Source organism: Thamnophis sirtalis, unplaced genomic scaffold (genome assembly GCF_051295495.1).
Source record: "Thamnophis sirtalis isolate CommonGarterSnake01/CBP01778 unplaced genomic scaffold, rThaSir2_p1.2 scaffold_1, whole genome shotgun sequence".
Lineage (NCBI taxonomy): Eukaryota > Metazoa > Chordata > Lepidosauria > Squamata > Natricidae > Thamnophis > Thamnophis sirtalis.
In genome coordinates this window covers 39268428-39281729 of record NW_028261381.1, presented here as the reverse complement: position 1 = coordinate 39281729, position 13302 = coordinate 39268428, and the positions used below count along the sequence as shown (strand labels likewise).

At 36.9% G+C, this 13302-nt stretch overlaps 1 protein-coding gene across 1 annotated transcript in view; it reads left to right on the top strand.

Moving 5' to 3' along the window:
- The window catches only part of ARHGAP15 (Rho GTPase activating protein 15), a 464603-nt gene extending 451574 nt beyond the window's left edge, over positions 1-13029 (top strand). The window contains exon 14 of the mRNA XM_087711786.1: positions 12671-13029. Coding sequence (XP_087567912.1) covers positions 12671-12848 — 178 coding nt within the window. The 3' untranslated portion in view covers positions 12849-13029. The remainder of the gene's footprint in view (positions 1-12670) is intronic.
- Positions 13030-13302: the final 273 nt, after the last annotated feature.

Here is a 13302-nt window from a genome sequence, read left to right as displayed (position 1 = left end):
TTCACAAAGCAGAGTCATCCAGTTCTGCAGAACTGGAACTGCTCAGAGAGTTGCAAAGCTGTAATTCACCTTCACGTTTGTTATAAAATTGTATGTATGTCCGTGTGCACGCGCATGTGCGTGCATGTGCCACCTTTCAAAACAGATGTTTTCCCAAGGTGGCTTACATAAAAATTTAAATCTAGGTTAAAACTAAAATGGCCCGACTAGAATAAACTCTAATACAGCCTAATAAAACCATTAAAAAATGAAGGCAAGAGTAATAAACGATAGCTAGGAAAAAAAATCAATTAAAATCTGGAAACAGCAGGAGTTAAATAGTAGTAATAAGATTAACTTTTAAAACACACACACACACATACACACACACACACAGCCTCACCAATTACAGAAACAATTAAATTAAAGTGGAAGTTAAAAGGCACAGAAAAATCCCTTTTCCAAATACTGAAAAGACAATGGAGCCAGCATTACGGAAGATAATTCTGAAACTGAGAGTCCGTTGCTAAAAAGGTTCAGTCCTGAGCTGTTTAATACAGGAGGGCATGAACAATAGGATTTCTCAGGATAGCACCCCAGTTTTATTGATTGAAATAGTCCTGAAAGTACACCTGGAACCACTATGGTCGTGTAATACAAGTGTAATATGATCATTGTTTCAATATGCCGTAGTTAATAGTAACCACAGTCTTCAGGCTACTTTCAGAAACAAATCCACATCTAGCTTCTCAGTGCAATCAAAACAGAAGGTTTTCAGTAGATTATAGACGGGAGGCTAGCAGCTGAGAAAGCTGACATAAGGTTTTGCACATCATATCTTCCCAGGTATCTAGGATCAACTAGGAAATGATGCCTTATTTAATTATTATTAAATTGTTATCCTGCCTTTTTGACTTTATAGGTAACTCAAGGCGGTGAACACGCCATAAGTACTCCTTCCTTCTCCTGTTTTACCCACAACCACCCTATGCAGTAGGTTGGGTTGAGAATATAGCAGCTACAACTGCTGCACCACAGTGCTTTTTTTTTCTTTACCTTCCAATCTATATGCCATAAACTCTTTTTCTATATGTCTCGTTCTTTAATAATTGTTTTTAGCAAAAGTGATTTTCACATCTGTAATATTTCTCTAGCTTTATGCTGTGACAATTAGAATTAATATACTGATGGATAGGCTTCTTGGGCTACATTTTTTCCCTTTTCTATTATGTACCTTTCTACTAAAAGATGACCAAAGCTCTTTTCTTTTCTTTTCTTTTCTTTTCTGTTCTTTTCTTTTCTTTTCTTTCTTTCTTTCTTTCTTTCTTTCATTCATTCATTTATTCAATCAATCTACATGGTCATCCATCTCATTTAGGTGTCTTTGGGTGTCTTACAGTAAAATAGATAAAAACATATATGATATAAAGAAATGAAAAGAGCACTTGAAAAATCACAAAAAAGCACCATTTGCACAATAAGGGGACAGACTTTATCTCATGCCCAGGCCCTCTATGCTAATTAAAATCTTTTCTCTATTTCAGGTGACTATACCCCCCATTTGCACTGAAATTAAATGTATATATCTGTTTTGTCTTTTCTGTGATTCTGTAAAATATCTCTTCATTCCAGTATAGATTTTGATTTATACATACACTTTTGCTTATCTGGGAAAACAGCAAAGACCTTGAAGTTTGTTGTTGATAGTTGTCTCAGTTCTAATGAGGTTTTTTTTTCTCATTCCACACCTAAAAGACAGAAAAGGATCCTTTACAAATTTAATTATTCAGCATCCATCCATCCTTTCTGACTGCAAATATTATCCGGTCCATTCAGCTAACATTTCAAAACAAAAAGTTGAAAAATACTACTACTACTACTACAGCAAAGTGATCTTTTCCCCATCATAAAAAAAGGAAACAGATGGCAGGGTTTTTTAAAAAAAAGAAGAAACCCAAAAATTATAATAAAATAAGTAAGCCAACAAAACTCAATCAAGTGGCTTACTCAACAGGCCAAATAAATTGAAGAAGAACCTGAGCATGGAGAGAAGGAAAAAGGCAAGGGGAGATGAGAGAGTTAAAACCTTGAGGAACAGAAAAACTAAAGAAAGGATGGAGTAATATTGGCAGGGATGAATAGATCAAGCAAGAAGAGAACAAACCACTGTGCATAGATGAAGGAAGACTAGATCGATCCATTCATCCATCCATTATCTATCTGTCTGTCTGTCTGTCTGTCTGTCTGCGTGCCTGCCTGCCTGCCTGCCTGCCTGCCTACCTACCTACCTAGTCTGTTTCCCTGAAAATAAGCCCTCCCAAAAAATATTGCAACACAACATCAGCCATGAGGTGACCACGCTCACCTCCTCCTGCACCTCAAAAATAATAAGACCTCCCCGGAAATAAGGCCAATGCTTATTTTAGGAGTCAAAAAAATAAGACCCTGTCTTATTTTCAGGGAAACATGGTATCATCTATCTATCTAATCACTTATCTATCCCTACCTATATCCATCATCTATCTATGCAGAGACACACATAAACAAATACAGATACCAATCAGTAAGTTGCATTATTTTCATGTGTTTGCATGTGTTCATTCCTAACTCCATTAATCCACTTTGTCTAGTTTCCATATTAATTTGCATATATATTTTTGATTCTATGTAAATTTAGGCACACATTTTTCAACATAGGATTGCCATGCAATACAAAATTCAGAATATATTTCCTTTTTCCTAATCATAGTCTATCTTCAATTATGTATTTTTGAATGCATGTTTAAGCTCAGAATACAACATCTGGGCAAACTTTGATGGATAACTGATCCAATTCACATTTTTTGTCCCGGGGAAACAGATTAAGTTAATTTTTATAGAAATTCTCACAGATCAAATTCTTCCTTCATTCCAGATACAGATAGAGATTCATGAAGTGAGAAGGGAAATCAAAGTGGGATGGGATAAGACAACATAACACTGAATTTGTGGCAGTTTTACAAAAATTACTCAGCCCTTCAAAGTATCTTTATGACAGTCCATGAAATATTAGGGGCCCTTTCCTCAGATAAGAGCAATTGGCAAATTGGATTATGAAATGCCTGAGATTAAACAGTTCAAAAATTGTTTTACTCTGGAGACATGTAAAAAGCAGAACAGTGACTAACACATCTCATGTTGTATCTTCAAAGAACAATGTGAAAACCACCCACCAGTGTACAAAGTAAGTTGTAAACTGTGAAGTTGTGGAAATGATGTTTTTCATTACCTCATGGAACATTGAGAAGTTTCTAAGTATTTGTTATCTGTTCAGTATTAATTACACTCCCACTTTAGCCTGTCACTTTTACAGCATTCCTTAAAAGCTACATTTGTTCTTGTCAGTTTTCTAGAGTTTTCTCAGGTTGTTGTTTTCTGGAATCACTCTTTCAATGGGCAGTGGTAGTATAATTGACAATGTGACGTATGTCTGCACCCAATCCGGGGAGACCCTTTAATGAACTGTGAAATTAAAAAAGAAAATAAGTCTGATTATTGTCTGTTTATTTCAAATGACTTTGTCAGTCTTGGAAGCCATCTTTTTCATTGGAGCTTCAGGGTTGCCATATTTAGTGCCTGGGGAAACAGGAGGGGGGGAGTGTAAGCAGCCAGTGGAGGATTAGTCATAACAACATTCTTTTCTATGGAAGTCAAGAACACTCAGTCTGCACCTAGAGGGGGGTAACTGGGGGGTTGTCTCCAGTTGGGACGTTGAAATGATTGGGCCATGTGATGGACTTGAGGGTGTAGGGTGTGGGTCTTTGACTTTCTTTTGGGTGGGAAAAACCCGGAACTCTCAGATTCGGGTTTTCCCAGATGTGCCAATATGACATCTCTTGTTGTGGGTGTTATTTGAAACCCTGACAGACTTACCACCTGAACCTGAACTTCTGAAATGATCTAATGGAGAGTATTTTCCTTGCAAAATACACTTAATGGAATCTGGGAACAAGTACAATATTATTTCATTAACTCCAATAATATGCTTAACTTCCAGTTGATAATGAACAGATAACTAACCACCTACCACTGATCTTAAATCTAGAACTTCCTCAAATCTGCATGTACATTGATCCAGAAGATACATATCCTAATAGGAGGGACAAGTATCTAAATTGGTTGAATAATGCTACTTCCCTGTTAATTCCATACACTGAATACAACAGTCTTTACTTAACCCACTAGCAGTGGTGGGTTTGTACCAGTTTTATTACCAGTTTGCTCATACATGTATGCTGTCGTGTACACGTACCACAACTGCACATGCCCAGAAGTGTCCAGGTGGGTGGGCGGAGCCTCCTGCTGCCATCACTACCGGTTCAGCTAAACCAGGCCGAACTGGGAGCAACTCACCTCTGCCCACTTGGCAAAGGGAACCAATGGGTTAGCAGAATTTAACATTCTGGTTAAAGTCCCACAGCGTTCCCCATCCACAGGGAGAAGGGATGAACATCTCACATTCAAGGAGACCATATTCAAATCTTAGTTCAACCTAGAATGGTTCAGGCCAAGATATAACTTTTTAGCTTCTTTTACCCTATGTTAGAAGAACCTGCCTCTTTTAAGTTACCAAAATCTATTACAAAAAAGAAAAAAGATAAATTAATTTATGAGAAAAAAATCAGAAGGGTTATATAAAAAATTGGCATGAGTTGATTAAAGGTAAAGGTAAAAGGTTCCCCTTGCATATATGTGCTAGTCATCCCCGAATCTAGGGGATTGTGCTCATCTCCATTATAAGCTGAAGAGCCAGCAGTGTCTGAAGACGCCTCCATGGCCATGCATGACTAAACACTAAAGATGCACGGAACATTGTTACCTTCCCACCAAAGGTGGTCCCTATTTTTCTACTTGCATTTTTACATGCTTTCGAGCTGCTAGGTTGGCAGAAGCTGTGACAAGTAATGGGAGCTCACCCCGTTACGGGGACTAGGGATTCGAACTGCTGAACTGCTGACTTTTCTGATTGAAAGCTCAGCATCTTAGCCACTGAGCCACCACATTCCTTTATGAGTTGATTAGAACCATACAAATCTAATGATTCCCAAACAGTTTGGTATATGATACCTTAAAATATAATCTACAAAGATGAATTGCCATATTTCTACATTTGCTTACTTTACAGTTTACTTAAATCAGAATAGATGCAAGGAACTGGTTTGTACCAGTAATTCCCAAGCCAGACTTGATACCAAGGTGGCCAACAGAATCCAAATTTCATTACCCAAACTAGGTAACATCAGCAGCACATTGATGATATTACCTAATTGAGCAAGAAAATAACCAAGCTCAGAGAGCACGAAGGACCCCTCATTTCAACCCTCACCTACAAATATTCTCCTTTATCAGTAATGCAAGTTATGGACTGATATTCCAGCTTGTTCAGGTTGTGCCTACCATCCCTAAAGTTTCTTTTTATTCATATCCACTTCATGTATCCAAAATCATGTTTATACATATATATGTTGTCTAATACATGTTTGATGAAATAAATAAATAAAATAAAATAAAAATAAAGCATACACACAGCATTCTCCTCTAGTCCCAGTCCTTTCCCATTCAGCAGCTGACAAGGCAATAAAAAGGGGGAAAGATAACCTTTGTGTACATCAGTTTTAGTGTGTATCCCCAAACTATTTTCCCAATAGGTATTTACTGACTTTGATATGACCACCATCCACTTGTCCCTTGTGAAATGAAGTCTGAAAGAAAAGGACACAGAACAGCACCAGTTCCATCTTTTATTGTTCCATGGCCTAAAATTAAATGTTAATTAATTACCCCTGGCATCTTTGCTATATAGCCAGTCAGACTGGATTTGGAATAGTCTTTCAGTGTTTAAATAAACAGCATTCTGTTTTCATCTAAAACCCCAAGAGTGAATATTTCTTTTTTCTTAGAAATTGGCAGTTTAAAAGGAAGCAAATATCTCCATGTCCACTGCAGGTAGCATTGAAATTAAAGAAACAAGGATCGGTATTGTCAATTTTGATTAATAGCCTTTCATTAATAAACATCCTGTTATTCATTTTCCACCTGCAGTTGCTGATGTTCCCTGGAATCAATTAACTCATATAATTTGATTTATTTTTACAAAGACATTTTTGGATGTGCTGCGCTGATGATAAAGCCTTCTGGGTTTGCCGTTTTTGATTCAAAGCGAGATTGTTACCTAAGTGCTTTTTATTTCAAATGTTGTGAGAAAATGTGCCTTCAGGCAGTCTGGAATTAAAAGAATGAAAGGAAACTTGAAAACTTAAGGCTGAATTCAGGGAGAAGTATCAGTTGCCTCCTGGGAGGCAGGGATTTCAGTGCCACGAAAGCTCTGCCATTCATTGTGTTGAAAAATGACAAAAGTCAAGAATAAATAAGCTTTATGACTGTGGTCAAAGGAGGTAAAACCAGTTAATGATCTGGGCTTCTGGCGACAAATGTTATTCGTTCTGAATAACAAATCAAACAGTGGAAGAAACAAATAGGTGGTGTGTTTGCATACTGGGAGGAAGAAGCATTTGAAACACACTTCGCTTGACTTACTTGAAGTTGCCTCCAGAAGTTGTGAATGGAAGTTTTTAAGAAGATGTTGGATAACGATTTGTCTGAAGTGGTGTAGGGTTTCCTATCTAAGCAGCTACCTCTACCTACCTACCTACCTACCTACCTACCTACCTACCTACCTACCTACCTACCTACGCTCACTCTCTCTCTCCCTACCTACCTACTGTATTTCTCTATCTCTCTATTTCTCTCTATTTCTCTTTCTATCCCTTTATCTACCTACCTACCTACCTACCTACCTACCTAACTAACTAACTAACTACTCTCTCTCAACGCTACCTACCTACTGTATTTCTCTCTCTTTCTCTCCCTCTCTATCCCTCTATCTATCTACCTTCCTACTTTTTTAAATTTACCTCTTCAAAAGCTTGGTGCATCTTATACTCCGGTGCGTCTTATACTCTGGAAAATATGGTAATTGAATAGACACATACTATCAAAGTAATAAATAAAATCTTAACTAATTATAACCTTACTGTTATCATCCAAGATAAATAATTTCAAGAATATGTCTCGATCAATCTCTAGATCAGGGGTGTCAAACCAGCAGCCACGCACAGGCCACACCCACCCCTGCTCCGCAAAGGGGGAAAACATGGTGAAATGTCATGTGATGACAATGTGACGTGGCGAGTTTGACACCTGTGCTCTAGATAAATCTTTACATTGCAAACTAAGTGATCTGGATTGACCTCCCTCGTGCATTCAAATACATGCAAAAACTAATGCTCCTGGCAGTCCAGCTGTATGGCCAACCTTTATATGTGTTGGACAGTGGGAATTGGTCTATCTTACTCCTAGATTAATCACTGATTAACAGCACGGATCTATTCATCAAGCAGCATCCTACATCCAAGACACACACATACACACACACAGACATATATATCACTATATTTGATATCACAGAGATGATTGACACAGCAGCTACATTAATCAGGGCTTTCACTGTTCGCTATGCTGGCCCATGCAGGTCTCCCCACTTAACCAAATATGCATATCAAATACTTTTAATAGGCCACTGTTTCACAAGAAGAGTTGCTTTGGTTAGTGAGATGGGCAGCAGGAAAAATTAACAAATAAATAAGATCACCACATCCATTGAGATTTTAGAATCCTGGCATAACATTTCCCAAAATTTTGGTTTATCATCCATTTTACCCTTTAGACTACCAGCAAATGAGAGCAAAGAACCAAATATTTTGAAAATAGTGATGAATGCAAGATTGGTTATATTAAGAAATCTTAGGGTAGATAAGAGAATGATTAACCAGACTAATTAGATACCTGTGTATTCTTTTTTTTTTCTATGTTCTGAATGCCCTTGATTATTATTAAAGTTTCTTTGGATCTTCAATGGCCTTTGCCTCCATTAACTTGCTTATTTAATATTGTTTTTGTAGAGCAGTGCATATTATCAGGTTATTTTCCAGTACATTTGGCACAGTTAAAGTATTAATATCAAGTTTATTCCCAATGAAGAAAACAAAGCCTTACTCCTACCATCAGCCTGAACTATCAACAGTAACTTTAGAAATGATAGGAGATCTACTTCATTAGGATTGTCTAACATCCATAATTTCTCCATTCTACATGGTATTGGGTTGGCAAGATTTCAAACATAGATTCATTTTCTGGGATATATTTGTCTCAAGATCGAATGCCTGTATATCTGGCCATACTGATATAAATTTAACTACGGCTCTGTTTACACTTGTTTGGGTGAAGTGGGAATGCGGGTGACTTTCGCAAATATTTTTTTCTCCATATACAAAGAAATACTGATTTTAAAACTGAAGAGAAAGATTATACAATGATTGATCTAGTAAGAATATTGTAAGGTGAGATAACTTCTACTTATAATTCTAAGATACATTTATTCTAAATTATGCAATATAATTGACAATTATCATCTCACACACAGAGACACCAAAAAGACACTATCAGTTGGATAAAGCCAGCCAGTAAGCAAGACTGTGCAGTGTGCTGCCATTGCTGCTAAGCTACTACCCATTTTTCCACATAGCTATCTGTTCCCATAAATGCCTTCACATTGTAAGTTTTCCAGTGGAGAAGGAAGGAAGGAAGGAAGGAAGGAAGGAAGGAAGGAAGGAAGGAAGGAAAGGGAGGGAAAGAGGGAGGAAGGGAGGGAAGGAAGGAAGGTAAGAGAAAGAAAGAAGGAGGAAGAGGGGAAGGGAAAGCAGGGAGGGAGGAAGGGAGAAAGGAAGGAAGGAAGACACTTGAGTCAAGAGTAGGTTTTTCTATTGCTTGCTTTCCTGAGACTTCTAACAAAATTAATTCAATGAGTCTCCAGGAAGTATAATATATGCAAGCAGCCCAAAGTAATCAAGCTCAGTGCAAGTTCACAGGCATTCTTAATCCAGAAGTAATGGTAATAACCGGTATACTTCAATCAATTGTCCCTTCCCTTCAATTGTCCTTCAGCAGCAACAGTTTGTTACGCTCTAGTACATTCTCCTCCCACATCACTTCTTGACAATATTGCAGAGAGAGGCATAAAGGGCCACCATTAAAATTAACTAGACTAATATACTGTGACTGTTAGGTGGGGAGGATAGAGGACAATTGGAACAAGCATGAAAGGTGCAGGAGATGTGAGCCTATATATAAATGAGTATATGGAGAAAACTGTATGGCAGGAAAAAGGCATCACATATCACACCACATTGTTTCCATTCTGTTTCACTACTGGAAATTCATGCTATTTATGGAGTATTAGATGTGATTTTATTAAAATTGTTATAAGAACTTTTCTAATATGAAAAGTGCAAGTTATTGTTTGCTGACAAGTAATGCTAACTGCAGCTCCTTGCTTTGAAGAGATCATATCTAAATTTATTTAATTTGTATTCTGCCTTTATTAGCTTTACAAATAACTCAAGGTTTGCTAACATAGTCACACACCTTCCTCCTCCTACCCTGTTTCCTCCAAAATAAAACCAGATAATAAGCCCAATTGGGCTTTTGAGTGCATAAAATAAGTTCTCCCCAAAAAATAAGCCCTCCTCAAAAATATTGCAACACAGCAGCAGCCATGAGATGACCACACTCACCTCCTCCTGCACCTCAAAAATAATAAGACCTCCCCCAAAATAAGGCCAAGTGCTTATTTTGGGGGTCAAAAGAAAATAAGACCTTGTCTTACGGTATTTTCTCCATAACCACAACCCTGTGAGAGAATGACTGGCCAAAGTTACCCAGCTGACTTTTATGGCTAAGACAGAACTTGAACTCACACTCTCCCATTTTCTGCCTTAACCACTAGACCAAACTGGCTCCCATGTGGGTGATGTTCTCAAAATAATAGTCTTGGTTTATACATTCTGTAATAGCAATACCACTTAGACTTATATATCACTTCATAGTGTTTTACAGCCCTCTCTAAGCAGTTTACAGAGTCAGCATATTACCCCCAACAGTCTGGGTCCTCATTTTACCCACCTTGGAAGGATGGAAAGCTGAGTCAGCCTTGAGCTGGTGAGAATTTCAGCTAGCAGTCAGCTAGCAGCCTCCAGTACTGCACTCTAACCACTGTGCCACCTTGGCTCTTGTAATGTTTTCAAGGAACATTCATTTCCATCTTGAAGTATCTAGAGAAGCTTTTTCTGAGCCTGGAGTAGTTTTAAAAACAAAAAGAAAAAGAAAAAAAAAACCCTTGATCAAAGGATAAATTGTTGCTCAAAAAAAGGATTCCACATTTTAATTAAAAAAAACATATTACAATCAGGTCAAAGTTAAAATTTAAATTGTAGTGAATAAGTTTAGGTTTCTGAAAATATAATGATGCTGCTAGACAATTTTCTATTTAAAATGTGCCGAATTCTAAGATATACAAACTTTCAATGTGAGAAATGGATGGGCAAAAAAAATATGGGCAAAAATCTAATGTTGAGGAAATGTTAAATGCTTTGAAAGGGAGAAACCTAAAGGGAAACTCCTCAAATTGTCTTGGGAAGTATATTCAATTAAAAACAGAATGCTGGCTACTATTATGTACCATGGTGGTGGTGGAACATGGAAAAAGATGATGGACTATCCTGGGGAAAAAAGAGATTGGCATTTATTCGGAGAATATGATCTCGGGTTTCTTTTCTTAAATACTAATTTCTAATAAGTCTTATACTTTTGTCACGTAAAAGAGATTAGACCAAGAGAAAGTTGTTCCTGTGATTATTCATTTGCCTAATAAAAGAGCTTCACTTTTTAAAAATTTAATGGCATTAAAAAACAAGTCTGCCAATTTTCAGTGGACTGTTTCTAGGTAAAGTTAAAAGTAGATCAGTCCTACTGAAATCAGTGCTACTTAGGTTCATTCCTTAAGTCACATTGCCCTCAACAGATGTGTTTTAAGTATATCTAAGTTTGGGATACACTTCTGCTGAAGAGTTTGAAATGGCAGAATAAATTTTGTGATGTGCCCCTCCCCGGTAACCCATTATTTCTTTTCTTCATAAGGTTTATAATAAGATTGTTTCTTGTTGTGGTGGTGGTAGTTGTTGTTTTATATCCGCTATTGGACATTGGTGATTGTTTTGGCTATCCTATTTTTATCAACGGCTGCATGTAAAAGTGCTGTTGCATTTTGTCCAAACCCATCCCTTAGATTTTGAAGCCATGATGTTCTTCTTCTGCCTGGACCTCATTTGCCTTCAATCTTTCCCTGGGGGATTAAGTGAAGCATGCTGTATTTTTCCGGGTATTACATCACATGTCTGAAATATTCTAATTTTTGCTTTTTAATGGTTTTGATGATTTCCCTTAGCTTTCCCAAGGTGGCTTAAGATTGTTTGGACAATGTAACTGCCTTTTTATGCCAATCGCCATTGTTCCACCTGACACAGTTCAAAATATGATGATTAGAGAGACTACTTACTTGGCAATGGAGGATCTTGAAATATTGATGGTATTGATGGTAATCAATTCAGGCCTTGTCTCTTATAGTTATGCTCTGTATTTTCAACAAAATGGGAACTGATAGAGACAAATGTATTTATCCCTAAATTGAAAAAAAAATCCTTTATAGAATTCCAAAGCAACCCACAAAACCATTGCTTATGAAAAAGGACACTAGGATAGGATGTTGGCTGCAACATCTGGAAAATTGCACCTTGGTATTTGCATATTAAAAGCATGCAAGGCAAGTGGAATAAAATGCTGTGTGTCTCCCTCTCACACACATACACACATACACAAAATAGAGTTTGTCTACCTCTATTCTGATTAGTACATCAGCATTATTATTATTACCCTTCTGCACAAAATAATCTATGGAAAAAATGTTGTTTATTATAAAGATGCTATTTTTTAAAGTAAGTAATATATAAAGTAAGTATTAATTATCCTGATCGGTGGCATATGGAGTTTATTTTTTTTGTAACAGACACCAAGGTTATGAGCATTAGAATGGATTTCAATAATGTTCCTTTTTGATATTAGATCAAAAAGCCACCCAACAACAACATTAAATTAAATGTCTGAGTTTAGAGAATGTGGCAAACTTGAAATATGAGAAACTTCTATCATAAGATCATGCTCTGTGATACATCATGTGACAGCAACATGATGGCGCATGTTTGACATCTGTGTCCTAGAGCCAGAACTTCTGCCTCATCAATAGGTAAAGGCTATGGTTAGAAAGCTCTTTTGCTAAGCTTTGACTGCTACACCCATTAATGCAATTCTTTGAAAAAGCATATCACAACCCACAAAACGTCTTGTGTAATTCCTAGAGTACTAAGAGGAAAGAAAAAGAAACCTTGGGGAGAAAAATTCCGATTTTGCAAAACACATAATCAGCTTTACATAAAGATGGAATAGCAACAACAAAGAATATATGGGAAGGTTCTGATGCTTGGAAAGCAGAAATTATTTTTGTCTTAGTTCTGTCATCTTGGATCCAAAAATATTAACACCTCCTTTCTTATGTTTGTTTAATTCTCTCTAACATTTAAATCAAAAAAATCAGGCTGTAATTAAAGTATCAGTGGAAAAATAGCAGTTGTGGTCATGATCCATGTTTTGGTTATCTTTTCTTTCCTTCTTTCTAACGTTTTTTTTTTCTTTTTACCACTAGGATAGCAGCCAAGGAGAACATGAATCTTATGTCATCCCAGAGTTTAGGAATTGTTTTTGGACCAACTCTCCTTCGACCTGAAAAAGAGACAGGATCTATGGCAATCCACATGCTGTATCAAAACCAACTGATTGAGCTGATGCTAACTGAATACACCAAGATCTTCAGTTCTGACTGACAGACTGGGAATGTTGCTGAATGTGTTCACATCTGTCTTGATACCTAATATTTTTACATTTCTGTAAACATCTTTTTAAAATATTTTTTTTCTTTCCAGTGACAGATGCCTCATTTTGTGAAAACTTAGTGATGGTTTTGTCTTTACATTTCCAAACATTGAAATAAAAATATATTGTCAACATTTGCTTATATGTACTCAGAATTAACTCTTTAAACAACTTGGTCTTTGCTAGTATATTTTGCCTGTGTGCTTGTCTTTGTTTATAGCCAAAAATTGACTTGTATGCCTGGGTCTGGCAGGCCAGATAGTTGGAAGCCTTGACCTCAAGAGGCCATTGATAAATATCAGCCCCATTTGTAACAAAATACTGTTTGTAGATGAGCAAGAGGACCTGGCAGGTACTATAAAAACTTGGTTGAACAAGAATGGGAATACTGTCCTCTTTGGATAG